The sequence below is a fragment of the Lemur catta genome, chromosome 7 (assembly GCF_020740605.2).
Source record: "Lemur catta isolate mLemCat1 chromosome 7, mLemCat1.pri, whole genome shotgun sequence".
Lineage (NCBI taxonomy): Eukaryota > Metazoa > Chordata > Mammalia > Primates > Lemuridae > Lemur > Lemur catta.
In genome coordinates, this window is record NC_059134.1 from 96,661,331 (window position 1) to 96,678,106 (window position 16,776).

Consider the following 16,776-nt stretch of genomic DNA (forward strand, 5'->3'; position numbering starts at 1 on the left):
TCAGGAGGGGATTTCTCTAGAAGAGTGGCGCCGCTAAGGCGATCGAACTGCGTCCTCCGGGTCCCCCAAGGAGGGGAGGGGGCGGGGATGGAGGGGGCTGGAGAGCCGCTCCCGCCTCCTAGTGGCCAGGAAATGGTTAAGTCGGCAAGCCAGCAAGCGAGGGAGGAGCCAGCGGGTGCGGGAAGGGGTGGGGGTGGTTAGAAAGAGCTTCCTCGCTGTCCCCGCACTCCCTCGGCGAGCAGCCGGGGCGCACGGACTGCCGGACTGCCGGACTCTCGCGTGGACCGCGCTGCTGGGTGGCGCGGGCACTGGGTGTTGACTGCCAGCCCCAGCCCTCCCCGCCCCGTCGCGCCCCGCCCCGTCCCGTCGGGGCCCATGGCTCCTCCCGAAGTCCGCAGCCCGGGGGGCGCAGGGTAGAGCGCCGCGGCCGGGCCACGAAGCTCGGGGACTCCCGGGCCCTCCCGGAGCCCCGCGGGGTCCCCGCCGTGCGTCCGGCGGGCTCGGGGAGCGAGTGGGAGCGCCCTCCCCCCGCCGCCCCCTCCCCCGAGCGTCGAGACAAGATGCTGCCCGGGCTCAGGCGCCTGCTGCAAGGTAAGGACCCGGGCCGGCGGGAGAGCGGAGGGCATCCTGGGGAGGGGAGCCGGGCTCCCCTTCTCCCAGGGCTTGAGGGTGGGGCAGTCGAGGGGGTGGGGTGGCCTGGAGAGGGGGGGAAAGCTCAGCGCTGGGGCCGCGCCCCAGCCCCCAGGGCTGCTCTCAGGAGGAGGGCACCTGGCTTGGAGCCGGCCGGGGTGTGCGGGGAGCTCGTGACCGAGGGGGGACGCAGGGGCGGGCGGACCCGGCCGGGAACGGGGAGGGAGGCTCAGGTTCCGCTGCCCCGGCTCCACCTGCTCCAGGGGACGCCGAGGACTCGGGCCGGCTGGGGAAGCGCCGACTCAGCAACTCCTCGTGCCCGGTGCCTCAGCACTTTCCAGCCACCTGGGAGGACAAGAGATGTGGGTAGGGGGCTGTTGGGGAGGGTAGGGGGCGCAGAGGGAAATCCAAATGGCCCTTGTCGGTAAGACAGATGGAGGGCGCTAGAAAGAGGATAGTTCCACGGACTGAGTGACAGGCAAGGGTGTGGGCCAGGGATTGGGGGTGGGGTGGGGAAGGGGTCGGAGGGAGCAGGATAGGAGGGGAAGTAAAAGATGGGGAAAGTGGTTAGGGCAGCAGGGAGGAGGGGGGAGATGGGAGGAGGAGGGGGAGGACAAGGAGGAGGACTAGGAGGAGGAGGAATAAAGGTTAGGTGGAAGAAGAGTGAGGAGGGAAGTGGGACCCAGGTGAAGACCAAGGAAGGGGAGAGGTGTCCAGAGCAAGGGAGGGGTGGAGAGAAGCCTAGGGACCGGGACCTAGAGAATGGAGGACTGGGACCCTGGGCACTGGAATGGAAAAGGGGAATGGGAAGATCAGAAACCAGAGAAGGATGGCGATGGTGGATGGAGGTGGGGTGTCAGGGACAGGGGAGGAGGGCCAAGGATGAGCACTAAGGTTGAGGAAGGGGAGCCACTGGTGGGAGGGGATGGGGTGGGCCAGGATGGGGAGGGGGCTGCAGAGGAGGGGAGGGGAGGAGGAAGAGAAAGGCTGGGAGAGAGGGCCTGGGGGTGCTGCCCAGGGATGAGACAAAGAGGCTTCTGGTAACCACTCCACGTGGGAAGCCCTCCATTCCCAAAGAGCCTGCCTGTCACATCCCTTCTCTCTGGGAGTGGCTGGTGGGCCAGATGCGGGGCTCTGAGCTCAGGACCTTGGGAGTGGCTGTGAGGGAGACTGAGGACTTTTGAGTGGGGTGGCAGCGTCCGAGGGTGGGCAACCTGGCTGGCTCCCTGCTGCCATTTATATCTCCAGCCCCTCGGATCCTGCCGCCACCACCACCACCACCATGGTGGCTGCTTATTTTGGGGTGTTACATTCTGGCAGAGTGAGAAGCTGTTTGCAGCAGCTCTAAACCCCCGTCACCCGCGTCAGTGCCTCCCCAGGCCCCTGCGTCACTGGCATCACCACCACCTCCATCCCACTCCTCAGGTCCCACCTCCTCAGCCTCTGCCCCCTCAGCATCTGCCCGCAGGCCCCAGCCCTTCCCTGAGGCAGCCTGTTGGGTGTGGAGCTGTTGCTGCTCATCTGGGACCCTGTGCCCACCCTTCCAGAGCCAGAGGCCTCGGCTCCTTTTCCAGGGAGCTCCCTTTCCTGGGAACACTCTGCACCAGCAACTCTGCCCTGTGGGTTGGGACCCTGGTTCCTGCCATCTTCCCTGGGTCCAGTTGCGGCCTCCTTAAGCCCCTTCTTCCACAGGGGCCTCTGGCCTAAAGAGTGGCTCCTGGGGTGAGAATTTTGTTTCTGAGCCTTGGCACTCCAAGAGTTCTTGACAATGGCCCCTGGTGAATAGAGACTTTTTGGCTCTGGGCAGGTCAGCCTCCCGGATCAATACCCTGTTCTGGCCTCTGTCTGCTTCCTCCCCTGTCAGTTCTGGCCATATCTCTGGACACTGGTCATCTCCTCTTGACTCCCAAATCCAGCCACTACTCCGGAGCAACCACAGCTTGAAGGCAGGAGATGAAAGTTGCAGGGAGAGCCCAAGTCCCTTCCTTGCCTTGACCCTGAACAACCAAACAGACCCAGCACTGTGGTTGGCCCTGCCATAGGCACGTGGGTGCAATTTCTGTCCTCCCTTTACCTCAAGGGCAGCATCTTTCACATTCAGGGGTTGTTTCGTGCATGATGTGCAGGCTTCCCAAAGAAAGGTCAGAGAGTCCCTTCTGACATGGGCTTAACACCCCTCCTTTCCAATCTGGGTTCCGCCTTGAACTAGCTGCATGTCCTGAGGCAACTTATTTCATGTTTCTGGGCCTCCCTTCCTTCACCTGAAAAATTGGGAGCCATAGTATTGATTTCCCAGGGGGTATGCTGTGTTGTACTCTACGGTTAAAGAAGTTAACATGAACAAATGCAGTGCCCGGCACTCAGTAGGTGCTTAGTAACAGATGGCTTCCTCCATACCCTTCTCTACACTTCCCTGCAACTCTAGCCGTCTCCTGCTGACTTCAGAGGAGGGCTGAGCAGAGAGGGTGGGGGAAGCTGCTACAAAGGGCTCTCCTCTGCCCATAACCATGGAGGGATGAAATGAAGGCTTCCCAGAAAGACACTGCAGGCAGATCAAGACCAGAGTCAGGAGGCCTGGGCTGCTGGCTCAGCCCTCAGTGGTGCTACCTGGGAAATGAGGTGAAATGCTCCCAGGGGGCCACTGTACCCCCCATTCCAGCTCTGCCACTCTGTGCATCTTGCCCCTGTCTCTACCAGCGATTCACAAAACAAGGACCAGGAGTAGAGCTGTGGTCCTGGGGAGGGAGAGGACAGACAGGCCTGGGGGAAGGGGTGGCAAAAAGGGTGAGAAGCAGGGGGTGGGGAGGGGACTTGCGAGAAGGAAAAGGGCATGAGAAGCAAAAGGGCACGTGCTCACCAGGGCAAGGAAGAAGGCAGGGGAGGGAGAGAAAGGCGCAGTGCCAGGCCCGTGGCCTCTGCCCTGGAGTGCTCACTGCTCACGCCAGCCCACCCCCAGTGGGCCTGGGGGCAGAGAAGCCCAGAGCCCCTCACTTTCCCCTCCTCCTCCTCGCCTCCAGTGAGAGCTGCAGCCTGAATTATGGATGAGGCTCCTTGGGTTACAGCTGCTTTGCACGGCGGTGGTGGCGAGGGCCAGAAATGGCAACAGAGTCACTGTTACGCAGCAGCTGTCACACAGGGGCCCCCAGCTCAGGGTCCCTCCTCACTATGGGGCCTGCTGGGAGTACCATCCTGCGCTGGGGTGGGTGTGCCATGGCTGGGGGGGGTGGGGAGAGATGGGGACAGGAGGGAAGGGTGTGGGGAAAGAGGAAGGAGTGTTCTGATGTGGGCAGGTGGGGAAGAAGGGTGAGTAGGGCCTTTGCCAGCCCCCACCGAGCTCGGGGGTGTGGAGTGGCCCCTGACTCTGGGGCTCTCTGGGATTGGGCCTCCTTCCCTCTGTCTCTCCTGGGTAGCAGCCAGTCCTGGAGGCCGGAGGAAGAGCTCCCTAATCCTCCAGAGGGCTGGCGGCCATCAGAGCTCACACTCCTGTGAGCTTGTGGATAAAGGGTGGGATTAAGGGATCAGAGGAGGATTTGGCTTCTTTTGGTGTCAAGTCCTTGGGGAGGTGGGGCTCAGAGGGTGACTCTGACAGCAAGGGAAGTGCCCTGGCTGGACATCAAGGGATTCTTTTGTGGTCCTTGCCCTGCCACCACTTTGCTGTGTAACCGTGGGCAAGTTGCTTGCCCTCTCTGAGCCCCAGTTGTCACCTCAGTAGATAGAACAGATGCTTGAATAAGATGAACCTGGGGGACGTTTCCAGCTCTAAGTTCTAAGCCCCAAACCTCAGCCCTCATGAAACCCACCCAGGGTCCCCCACTGTGCTCCCACCTCCCACCTCTGCCTGGTTCAGATGAGGGGTGAGAGACATGCTCCTCCACCCCACGTGGCTCTGAAAAACTCAGGAGGAGAAAGTAATCGTGAAACGCTGCACGGGGGAGGGGTGAGAAGGGCCGAGAAACGCGGAGGTGGTGTGAACGAATGGAACAGCAGCCGCTGTGTCACCGAGTATTACATCACACCCAGCCTACACACGCACGGGGCCCGGCACTCACACACACGCGGAGGACAGCCAGCACACGCTTGCACGCACCGCACTGGCGCAGCGTCGGGAGGGGCCGGGGCCACCACGGTGGGGCCCCGGGCTGGCGCTGGGGCGGGGCCTGGGGTCCCCCACCCTCTACCTGTGTGTTCCCCTCCCTGGAGGCAGCGCATCGGAGAGCCTGTGACGCCAACCCCACACTCGGGGCCTGTAGGTGCCATGTGCGTACACCTGGCTCGGCAGTAAATCACACACACATACACACATTCACACATTCACACATACAGCAACTTCAGGAGCATGAGACACTACACACAAAACGACCACCTAAGGATGTGCGATTCGCAGCCTTGGGGATCCTGCACTCAAAATCGCTGACCCCTCAGTCTCTCCCGGGGTCTCTGAACCACAGGGAACCCCACGATCTCCCGGTCCAAGAACGAGGTCTTCCTCTCCTCTGCCTTCAAAGGCCTCGTATGTTGCTTAAAACAGAAGGTGTTCAGTCACTGCGTGCCCAGAGAATGACTGCCTGGCTTTGGGGGTACAGGCTCCCCTTCTCCCCAGGCAAAGCTGCTGGAAGAGAATCCCAGGGCTCACCTGGAAATCATGATAAAGTGTAGAGGTCAAGCTGGTTCCAGCCCAGAACTTTATCAGCTACAATGAGGGCAGGAAGACAGGGGGACAGGGATGATGACAGGCCCTGCACCCTTTGCTACAGCACAGGAGTACGGGCGCCGACACTCGACTGTCTAGCCCCCCAGGCCCTTGGGCCCCCTGGGCCTGCTTCTCCATCTGATTCGTAAGGATGGGCCATGTCCAACCTTCAAAAGTTACTTTGAAAAACTATTTTTTATATGTCTTTGAATGAGGAGAGCCTGAGGGGTAAAATGCAGATTCCCAGGCTGTCCCCCTGGAATTTCAATTTTGGGGCCAAGGAAGCTGCATTCTTTCCAGGACTAGCTGATTCTGCTGCCTGTGTCTGGTGGCCCCACTTAGAGACCCACTGAGCCCTCGTGCCTACGGCCCCTCCCAGCATGGAGAGGCTCTGGCTCTGCAAAGGTGAAAACTGCAGGAAGGTGAGAGACGGAGGGCATTGGTCACCGGTGGGTTTGGCAAGGCCAGACCCCTGGGTGGACAGTAGGCCATTTCCCATGGGCCTTAAATTCACAGAGGGTCTCAAGTTAGTTCCAGTCATTCTCCAGTGGGGTGACTTCGCTCCCCAGGGTTCATTTGGCAATGTCTGGAGACATTTTGGTTGTCACAGCCGGGGGCAGGGTGCTGCTGGCAGCTAGTAGGCAGGAGACAGAGATGCTGCTAAACGCCCTAGATAGGGCTGCCCCCACAGCAAGGAGCTATGGGCCCAACTGTCAGCACCAGGCAGAGAAACCCTGACGTTAGTCTTTTGACATTAATCTCCAAACAAGGTCAAACGTACCATAGTGAAAACGGGCATGAAAAGACGATCATTCATCAAACGACTTGAAATGTATCACAGCACGTTCTACGATGTCCTCTTGGTGTTATTTTTTAATATACTGGGAGCCTCAGAGAGTGGAAGTGCCCAGGCCACTTGGGACTGCAAGGTTGCACCCAGAACCCCTGGACACACAGCGCCAGGGCTCCGGGGCTTAGCGGGCGAGTGGGCAGGCCCCTGGCTGGCATTCTGCCCTGACAGCCCCCCCATGGGGGTTCGCTTCCCCTCCCCACAGCTCCCGCCTCGGCCTGCCTCCTGCTCATGCTCCTGGCGCTGCCCCCAGCAGCTGCCAGCTGCCCCATGCTCTGTACCTGCTACTCGTCCCCGCCCACCGTGAGCTGCCAGGCCAACAACTTCTCCTCCGTGCCGCTGTCCCTGCCGCCCAGCACGCAGCGACTCTTCCTGCAGAACAACCTCATCCGCACGCTGCGGCCGGGCACCTTCGGGCCCAACCTACTCACCCTGTGGCTCTTCTCCAACAACCTCTCCACCATCTACCCGGGCACCTTCCGCCACCTGCAAGCTCTGGAGGAGCTCGACCTCGGTGACAACCGGCACCTGCGCTCCCTGGAGCCTGACACCTTCCAGGGCCTGGAGCGGCTGCAGTCCCTGCATCTGTACCGCTGCCAGCTGAGCAGCCTGCCGGGCAACATCTTCCGGGGCCTGGTCAGCCTGCAGTACCTCTACCTCCAGGAGAACAGCCTGCTCCACCTGCAGGTGAGCCTGCCCCCGCCCATCTGCCAGGCCTCTCTGCCACCGTCCCATGTACGTCCCTCCTCTCCCCCAGACCATCCTTCCTGCCGCACCATCTCCATCTCTCTATTTCTCTGTCTCTTTCCTAAGTTTCTGTCCCTCTTACTTTCTCCAGGGGCTCTTCTTTACTTTGTCTCTTTTGCCCGTCTTCCTCTGTCTGTCTGTCTGCCCCTCTCTGCCTCTCTCTTGCTCTGTCTCACGACCTCCCCAGCCTTCCTCTGTCTGCCTCTGCCTGTCTGCCTATCCCTTTCTGTCCCTCTCTGCCTCTCTCACTGACTTGCCTCCCCCATCTGTCTTCTGCCTCTTCTGTCTGTCTCCCTTCACACACCCACTCCGCGCACACCCCCATGTCCGTCTGGGTGTGTGGCTCTTTCCGTGATCTCTCCTTTCCCGTGTTTGCCTTTGGGGGACTCTGCCTTCCCTGGGCTCTCGTGCCCAAAGGCCTCTGTGGCTGCTTTTCTCATCCACCCCCACGTCTGCCCACACCCCTGGTGCCCATAGAAGGTTCCGCTTCTCTCCAACTCACTGGGTAATGGGGCAAGGGAAACCCACACCCTTTCTAGATTCCCATTCCCCAAACCTGTCATCTTAGTGCAAGGGAAGAAGGGGGAAAAGAACGGTAAATTTCTGTTATGCAGGAGGAAATGGATGCTCTGAAAATGGAAGGAATAACAGTAATTGTTATTTATTGTTATTATTATTGATCCAATTATTGTTTATTGTTGTTGTTATGCTGACTATTTGACAGTCAATTCCTCCTATTCCCTTTCCCCAGGAAGCAATAACACACCCTCCAAACCACGCTGGGAGAAAAATCTTCCCCTGGCTACACAGCCTCTGGCTGGTGGGGGCAAGGATATCCAAATTCTCCCCTCTCCCCACTTAAACCTGGAAGCTGCTTCCTGCTCCCCATCCAGTGCTGGTGCCTAACTAGTTACCAGTCTGCTGGTGGGAAATCAGGTCAGTGTGGATGACACTAATGATAATAACAATAGCAATAACAATTGACAAACATTTATTGAGCATCCACCTTGCGTTAGATGCTAAGCACACAGCAGCCGTAGTGAACAAAACAGACCAAACTCTGCCTTCACGGAGACAGCATTCTAATGGAGAAGGAAAGAAGTAAAATGCTTTGTATGTTGGAAAAATATGTCCTATGTTAATATTATTATTGCATAAATAGTAATTGTAATAATAGCAGCCACTATCACTTAATGGGCAGTGTCAGGCACTGTGCTGAGAACTTTACAGCTATCAACTCTGCCATTTACAAGTGTGTGGCATTTTTTAACCTCCTAGGGCCTCAGTTTGCCCATCTGAAGATAGGGATAGCAAGAACACCCATCTCCTAGGGATTCTGTAAGCATTAAATGCATGAATAATTTGTAAAGCACTTAGAATAGTGCTTGGCATACGCTAAGCACTATATAAATGCTTGTTAAAGTACTATTTTAAAAAAAGAAATGAGCCTTATTTAACACTGGGCTTGGTGGAGGGGCCCAGCTTGGACCCCATCCTGGAGATTGGGGTCCACTTCAAGGATTATACAGAGGTCATGGGTGGGTCCCAGAACACACTCTCCTTTCTTTTCTTCCTACATTTGCCTAGCACCTCATGGTTTATGAAATGCACTCAGCCACCTCATCTCATTTCTATAGCCGTGTTAGGAGGTTATTTTCACCTCCTTGTTAACAATGGGGAAGCTGAGGCTGGGGCCCCCAACGACTTTGCAGGGATACAGTGGTCTCTAAACATAAATCTCTTACTTAAACCACTGTCTGTGTGACTAGGGGCTTGTGTCTTCTCACTATCATGTAGAGACTCACAACAGCCTGGCGGTAGGGACAGTTAGGGCTAGTAAGGACATGGAATGGAAGTTCCTGAGGCCATAGCCAGGAAGAGCTGGTGCTTAAGCCTGCTTGCTCTGACTGCATTTCAGCCGGTGGCACTCCGAAGCACAGCTGAGTGGGCTCACTTTTGAAAGCACATGCTTTGGAGTCAACCAGACCTAAGTTCCAATCCTGGCTCTTATATGACTTTGGACAAATTACCTAACCTTTCTCAATCTCCATTTCCCTACGATTGCACCACTACACACCAGCCTGGGCAACAGAGCAAGACCCTGTCTCTAAAAAAAACCAGATAACTTCCATTTCCTAATTTATCAAATGGCAGTTATGACCATACTTAATAATAATGCTTATCTAAGAAGTTCTGTAGGGATTAACATGTAAGGCATGTAGCACAAGGCCACACCCTCAAGATATGGGCATGCACTACAATTATTATTAATATTACTATGACTATTGGTACTAAACTACTACTGCTAGGATCCTGACCTCCTTATCAATACATATTAGTTGTTCAGGAGGAATCTGGAGTCAGAGGACCTGAGTTTGAACCCCAGCTATGCTATTTTCTGACTTATTTAACTTTAGGCAAGTTGGGACCCCTCTCTGAACCTCAGTTTCCTCCTCTGTAAACTGGGAATAATAAAAAGAATACCTTCCACAAGGAATGTGTGTAAATAATAAATGAGTTAGTGTATATAAAGCACATAGTTCAGTACTGAATAAATTATGTTATTATGACCCAATCCTCCATCAATACTTGGGCCAAAAGCACCAGTCAGTGCCTGGGGTCAGCAAAGGCCTGGGTAGAGAGGACCTCAGGTGGACATTGGGGTCTTCTGAAATGGGAAGTGTTTGTCCAGCACACACCTGGCATGAATGGTACTGGGCATCATGGGAAGAAAGCATCTTCACACCTGGCCCTTTCTAGAGGAGGAGGAAAGAGACAGCCTCTGCCTGTGAACTGCCTGGTGGAACTAGGCTGGGAGATGCCACAGGCAGGTGAGGAAACACGTGGGCTGGAGTGAGATCCACAGGATGCGGGTGTGACCCAAGAGGAAGCCAGTCCTGCCCTGCAAGGGGAGCTTTGGAGGAAGCTCCAAAAGGGGACCATAGCTTTTCAGGATGTGGAAGGTAGAATGGAAATGGGGTGGGGTGAAGGTTCTCATGGACTGTCTGCTGTATACAGGCACTGTGCCAGGTGAGTTCATTCATCAGCACGTATTTACTATTATATGCCAGGCAGTGTTCTAGGTGCCAGGGATTCGGGGTGAACAGAAGCAGTGTCCTTACTCTCCTGGAGCATATTTCCTACTCAAGTGTAGCCAGATGATAAAGACACCCATTTTCTCTTTGAATCACTGCAGTGGTCTGTATGGGTTAGAGGCAGTCTCTGCACTCGGGCAGATCAGATCTGAGTTTGAATCCCAGCTCCACCTCCAATTTGCTCTAGGGCTTTGGGCAAGTTACTTAAGTACTGTGAGCCTCAATGGACCCATCTGTGAAATGGAGATAATAACCTGTACCTGGGGTGGGGGCTAGGCGGAGTTGTGAGGATTAAAGGAGATACTCCTTGAAAAGGCTCAGCCCGATGTCTGGCACAGAGTAAGTATCCAATGAATAGTATGTATCGGTTAACACGTAACAGTGAGGACGCTCAGGCTCAGCCACGTTAAGGCACCAGTCCAAGGTCACCAAGCTAATAAGAGACACAGCCTAGAATTGGCCCAGGTCTGCCTGACTTCAGAGTTCAGCTGTTCAGAGTCCTGTCTTTAGAGTTCACAGCCACATTTCACTACATATTAGCTGTTGGATCCCAGGCAAGTCACCTCACTTCTCTGAGCCTCCTTCTCCTAATCTCTGAAAGGGAGATAATAATAGTATCCACCTTACAGGGTTGTGATGATTAAGTTACTATGTAGGATCTGCGGAGCACAGAGCTTGGCACAGGGTAAGCGCTCAGTAAGTTACCTGCTTGCCCGTGCTGACGTGGATGATGACGGCGATACCCATCAACAACTGGTGAGCACTGAGCGGGGGTGCCTGGCACAGAGCAGACACTCAATACAGCTTTGTTGAATGAATGAGGTACATCCCAGGACTCGCCGACTCATAAATATCAGATGAGGATGGGATCTCAAAGATCCCATGTCCCTTGTTTCACAGATGAAAAAACTGAGGCCCAGAGACGTGCTTGGAGCTGTCCAAGGTCACACAGCCCGGCGGCTGATTTGATTAGTGCCAAAGCCTGGAGCTAGGTGGTTGGAGGAAGGCAAGGTTAAGAACAGGATGCTGTCAGGAAAGGGGGGCAGGGATGCCGTGTTAAGATTCCAAATGGATGCAGAGAGCTGTGAACTGGCCAGGGGAGAGGCGAGGGAAATGTGGTTTTTGAAATGGAAGAGGATGACTTTAGCAGACGCTCTCAGCCGCCCAGAGGGAGGGGGCAATCGGGAGGGTGGTGGGGGAGGGCTAGGGCTGTGAAAGTCAAGAGCTTATTAATGCACAGAGAACAGTTTTAACCATGGAGAGAGGAAGGACCGGATTTGAGAGCTATAGTCGAGGAAGTGGCAATGGGATTTGGCAACAGCTTGGATAGGGGGAGGGGGAAATGGACCCCAAGGCTGAGGCTCAGAGAGGGGAGGGGCAGGACTTTTGCAGAGAAACAAAAGGAAGCAGAGGAGGCTAGAACCAAGAAATTCTGTAGTCCAAAAGTTGGGGCTTTGGGTCAAAGGCAACTGAATTCTCTGGAATCTCTGAACCTTCCATCTTTCCTTCCTGACCTCCTGAAGTCCCCAAAGTGCCAATTACCCCTGCTCCCTCTCCCACCTCCCATATTGATCCTCTGACCATACATCTCTGGGTGTGCCCTACTCTTGCTGGCACTCCATGGAAAAGAGGAACTCTAATTAGCTGTTTGAGCGGAAGGGATTCAGAGCCCACTCCCCAGGTGGGCTGGGAAGAGAACAAGGGCACCAGGCCATGGGGGGTGGGGGTCCAGGGAGCCAGCTGGAGACCTGAGTGGGGATTTGGGGTGGTGGCAGCAGGGGGTGGAGAACGCTGGTGTCAGAGGCAGCCGAGAAGGTTGAGGGGGACGGTTCGGATCTCAATGTGGCCAAGAGGAGGGCTCTTGGCAGGCTCAGTTCCTGTAGCAGAGAGGGCGGAAGCCAGATGGGAGGGGGCGAGAACAGGCAGGAGCACAGGAAGGTGGGGGCTGTGGGTGTGGGTGGGGAGTCAACGCCCTCCTCCCAACTGAGGCCTCTGACCAGGCTCCTGGGTGGCACAGGGAGGGGGCCATCTCCCTAGGCAGAGAAGGGAGGGAGAGCCACAGTTAGGAAACAGGACCCTAGCGAGAGCTGACCTGAGCACAAAGGATGCTCATGTCCTTGAGAGCCAGACCTCCTGGGGCCTACTGACCACAGTGATGCCCTCACCGTGGGAACAAGAGGGAAGGGCCTCAAGGCAGGGAGGTCAGTGGTCTGGGGACCCCTCTCTGGCAAGCCCTTCATCTCTCTGGGCCTCGGTGCTCTCCTTTGTGAAAAGCGGGCTGGGCCGGTGGGTGCCGAAGCACTAGCTCCCAAGTCAGCTGATCATAATTCCCTGGTGAACTGGTTAAAATGCAGAGTCCAGCGGTCCCCACTGCCACTGTGGGTCATACTCATCCCTGTTAGCTCCAAACTCGTAGTTCCAAGGTCCTTTCAGCACTAACATGGCCCGATTCAGTGACTCTCCCCCTCCACACACACCCCAACCCCACCCAGGCAGGTAGGGGATAGTAATACAAAGTGTCAGGCAGCAGCAACTCTGCTTCCTCCTCCCCTGCTGTCTCCCGGGGGTGGAGCTGATGCCTGGTCCCCTCAATACTCAGCCACGGAGCAGCAGAACTCTTGGTGCCCAGGGAGCTCCTCTTTCAGAGGGAAAAGGATGGGACCTAATTCTAAATGAGCCCCTATTGTCATAATAACCATCATTTACTGATGGGTGACTATGCACCTGCCAGGTACTGTACCCTTAACAGCATGATGTCATCTACCCCTCATTTAGCCTGCTGAGGGGTTTTTCTCCATTATATATACAGAGGAAACTGAGACTCCATGAGGTTAAATAACTTGCCCAAAATAACGCAGCTAGGGAAAAAACAAGCTGGATTTTGAACCAGGGCTCTAACTCCTGAGCCTGTGGGCTTCATCATTGGACCAAATCCCTGTTTGCCAGGCACATGCCCAGCACTTCGCTCAGATGGTCTTTATGTGAACTGTCTTCTTGAATCATCAGAACAAACCCGTGAAGTAGGTAAGCTGGTCTCCATTTTGTAGACAAGGAAACAGGCACAGAGTTTACTGGCTTGGCTAAGTTAATGGCTAACTCATAGAATGCCCACACGGAAACCTCGTTCTAAGCACCTTAAAACAGGCCTCCTCATTTAATCTCCACAATTTACAGATGAGGAAATGGAGTCACAGAGATCCTGAGTGACTTGCCCAAGGTGGTACAGTCAGTTGATGAAAGATCCAGGATTTAAAATCAGAAAGGTCGGCTCCCCAGTCTGCATACTTAACCAAACTGGAGGTTCCTCTTCTGAAGGTGTGGTTCTCCAGCAGCACCTGGGTACAGACATGCAGATTCTCGGGCTCCACCCCAGACCTGCTGAATCAGAAGCTCTGGGGCCATGCTCAGGGATTCTGATACACACCTGAAGTGTAAGAACCACTGACCTCAACTATACTGATCTTTCCACAGCAAATAGGTTATCGAGGGCTGGATTAGAATCCAGGACTCTATGATCAAAAGGTCAAACCCTTTCTATTCTGCCATGACGCCCCCCTTCCTTCCCCTCACCCATGCCCAGGAGAGGAGTCCTCACCCTGCCTCAGAACCACTCTCTTCTTCGCTCCCTCCTTCCCCCACCCGCCAGGATGACCTGTTCGTGGACCTGGCCAACCTGAGCCACCTCTTCCTCCACGGGAACCGCCTGCGGCTGCTCACGGAGCACGTGTTCCGCGGCCTGGGCAGCCTGGACCGGCTGCTGCTGCACGGGAACCGGCTGCAGGGCGTGCACCGCGCGGCCTTCCGCGGCCTCAGCCGCCTCACCATCCTCTACCTGTTCAACAACAGCCTGGCCTCGCTGCCCGGCGAGGCGCTGGCCGACCTGCCCGCGCTGGAGTTCCTGCGGCTCAACGCCAACCCCTGGGCGTGCGACTGCCGCGCGCGGCCGCTCTGGGCCTGGTTCCAGCGCGCGCGCGTGTCCAGCTCCGACGTGACCTGCGCCACCCCCCCGGAGCGCCAGGGCCGAGACCTGCGCGCGCTCCGCGAGGCCGACTTCCAGGCGTGCCCGCCGGCGGCGCCCACGCGGCCCGGCAGCCGCGCGCGCGGCAACAGCTCCTCCAACCACCTGTACGGGGTGGCCGAGGCCGGGGCGCCCCCGGCCGACCCCTCCACCCTCTACCGAGACCTGCCCGCCGAAGACTCGCGGGGGCGCCAGGGCGGGGACGCGCCCACCGAGGACGACTACTGGGGGAGCTACGGGGGCGAGGACCAGCGTGGGGAGCAGACGTGCCCCGGCGCGGCCTGCCAGGCGCCCGCGGACTCCCGCGGCCCCGCGCTCGCGGCCGGGCTCCCCAGCCCTTTGCTTTGCCTCTTGCTCCTGGCGCCCCACCACCTCTGACTGCGGTGCTGAGGCTGAAGAGGCCCGTGTCCACTCCCCCCCAACACACCTCTCACCCCGGAGCTGCGGCTCTGGCCCCAGTCCCTCCTCCCCTCCCCCTGCCGACTTGCTGCCTTCCTGCCCACTCCACCCCTGCTCCCCTCCTCCTCTGAGACCAGGCCGCCTCTCCCTACCTCCTCGGCTGTCCTGACTTTTGGCAGCCCCAAGGGGGCGTGTATGGCGGCTCAGCCCTGTTCTCCCCAACTCTGGCCATTAAGTCTTCCCCATCCCAAGGCTGGGGTGGGGCACCCCAGGCAGCCGCCGACCCCTCTCCCAGGGCCCACAGTGGACGCTAGAGGGGCTTTCGCCTGCAGAGCATCTTCCACCAGCAGAGCCTTCGGAAGCTCCCCCAGGGGAGCCCCACCCAGGACCCTTCGGAGGGATGCCTCAGTCAGGGCCAGGCTGACCCTGGGTCGCTGCTTATCCTAGCCCCTCGACCTCCTGACACTGGAGGAATACTTTTCTCCTAAGTCTACCCTGGACACTTTTTAGGGTGCCTGGAGAGAACTTTCCTCTCCACTGTGGCCCCGGTGTGGTGAAGATCAAAAGAAGTTGTTTGGGAAAAAAAAATTTATTAAAAAATTCTATTATTTTATCTCCTGTAAGATTTGTTGGCTCAGGACCTCAAGAGTGGGAAGAGGTCTTAGAACTGTAAGGATTTCAAGGGCAGAAGGGTTAGAGAAGGGTGGGCCATTCCATGCCCTCAAAGAGCTTCCTGCTGGTTGGAGCTGGTGTGTGCTCTCCCCCATGACAAGGACTAAAGCCAGAGGAAGAGTGGTGGGACCCTGCATCACAGGTGGGGTGACAGCCAAGGTGGGTGCTGATGGCACCTCATCTCATTTGTCCAGGTGAAGCAGCTATAGTCAATCCTGAGTTTTCCAGCACCTGGGGAACTAAGCTGGGGAAAGGCCCACATCCTGGCTATTGGCTCCCTCCCAGGTCCTGTTCCTGGGAAAGAAGAGCAGTTCCCACCTTCCCCTGCAAGGAGGAGTCACTTGGACATCCACAGTCACAGCCAGCCCAAACATGGGTTTTGGGTAAATGTGAGAATGTCAGAGCAAACACCTTAGCGAGCAGAGGCTCAGGCTGGATTTCAGCTCACGCTTGCCCCCTTGGCCAAGTTCCCTTGTACAGTGTACAGCCTGCACAGCAGTGCACAGCAACCCTGTAGACATGCCGTCTCTCTCCCTTGGCTCCTGTGCGGTACATGCCATGAGAGATGGACCAGGTCAGAGTAGCAGAAGTTAGCTCCAAGCAGGCTAGAAGAGAGACCAAGAGTGATCAGAGGGACACGAATCCCAAGCTGGGGTGCTTTCCTGGGAGGTGGGATCAGAAACTTCATCTTTCTGAAGTGTGGAGGAGAGGCTGTGGACAGGGAAGAACCCAAGCAAAGAAGACTTGGGGTGAGGGTTAGAGGTGAGTCTCAAACAGAAGCAACTGGAGAGAAGTCTGGTAGTTTGAACTGAGAGTTAAGCATCTAGCTTGGGAGGTGGGAATGGAAAGACAAAAGGGGCCTGGATGCTGGTGCTTGAGGAGGCAAGCTGAGATTCTGTGACTCTGGTGGGGTAGTTAGAGGATGGCGAGGAGAGGAAGGAGAAATGGGAAGGGGTTAACGACTAAGTCCTGAGGCAGGGGAACTCCCGATAAGGGAGTGGGCTGGGTGAGGGGACAGTAAGAACAGCTGGTCAGGAACGGGGGAGCTCCCAGTCTGGGGTCTTACAGGGGCCTGTGTCAGGCTGGCTCTGAGGAGGCTAATGAGTCAGACTGGGGGGCCAGCCAGGAAGAGCTGTGATGGAGGAGGGGCTGCCAGGCCTGGGCAGGGGGAGGAGGGATGCTGGTAAATCAGAGGCAGGCTGTCCAGGTCACAGAATTATCGTTGTGAAATATTCATGGGCCTTCGGTCCAGATGCTATTTCAGAACAGTGAAAGCAGGAGGAGTGTGTGAGCCTCAGGAAGAAGCCTAAAGCAACGCCACTCTCCACCAACCCCCACCTCTACCACCGCCAGCCCAGACAGACCCACGGACGCCCATCACATGCACACCCACACTCTCGAGCTCTCCCTCACACGCACTCGCCCAAAGCAGAGCTACGCAGCACGTGCAGGCACGCCAACCACCCACGGGTCCCACGAACAGGCACATCACCCCAAATAGTGGCATCACTGCACACCTGCTCAACTAGGACCCGGCATAGAGACCACCCCCAGAGATCTGGCATGCACAGACCCCCAGGCTCTCCAAACGACCCAGATTTGCAGCCTTGAGCCACACATCCTGGAGTATGGGGGACATTCAAGGCCATCCAGTCCGACCCCCACCAATGTTCCG

The 16,776-nt window shown here is 56.7% G+C and overlaps 1 protein-coding gene across 1 annotated transcript; it reads left to right on the forward strand.

Annotated features, from left to right (window-relative positions):
- The first annotated feature begins 226 nt into the window (after positions 1-226).
- Positions 227-15,042, forward strand: RTN4RL2 (reticulon 4 receptor like 2). Its single transcript, XM_045556807.1, has 3 exons — positions 227-591; positions 6,376-6,857; positions 13,659-15,042. The coding sequence occupies exons 1-3, from the start codon at positions 561-563 to the stop codon at positions 14,406-14,408; spliced, it is 1,263 nt and encodes a 420-aa protein (XP_045412763.1). The 5' UTR covers positions 227-560; the 3' UTR covers positions 14,409-15,042.
- The last annotated feature ends 1,734 nt before the right edge of the window (positions 15,043-16,776 follow it).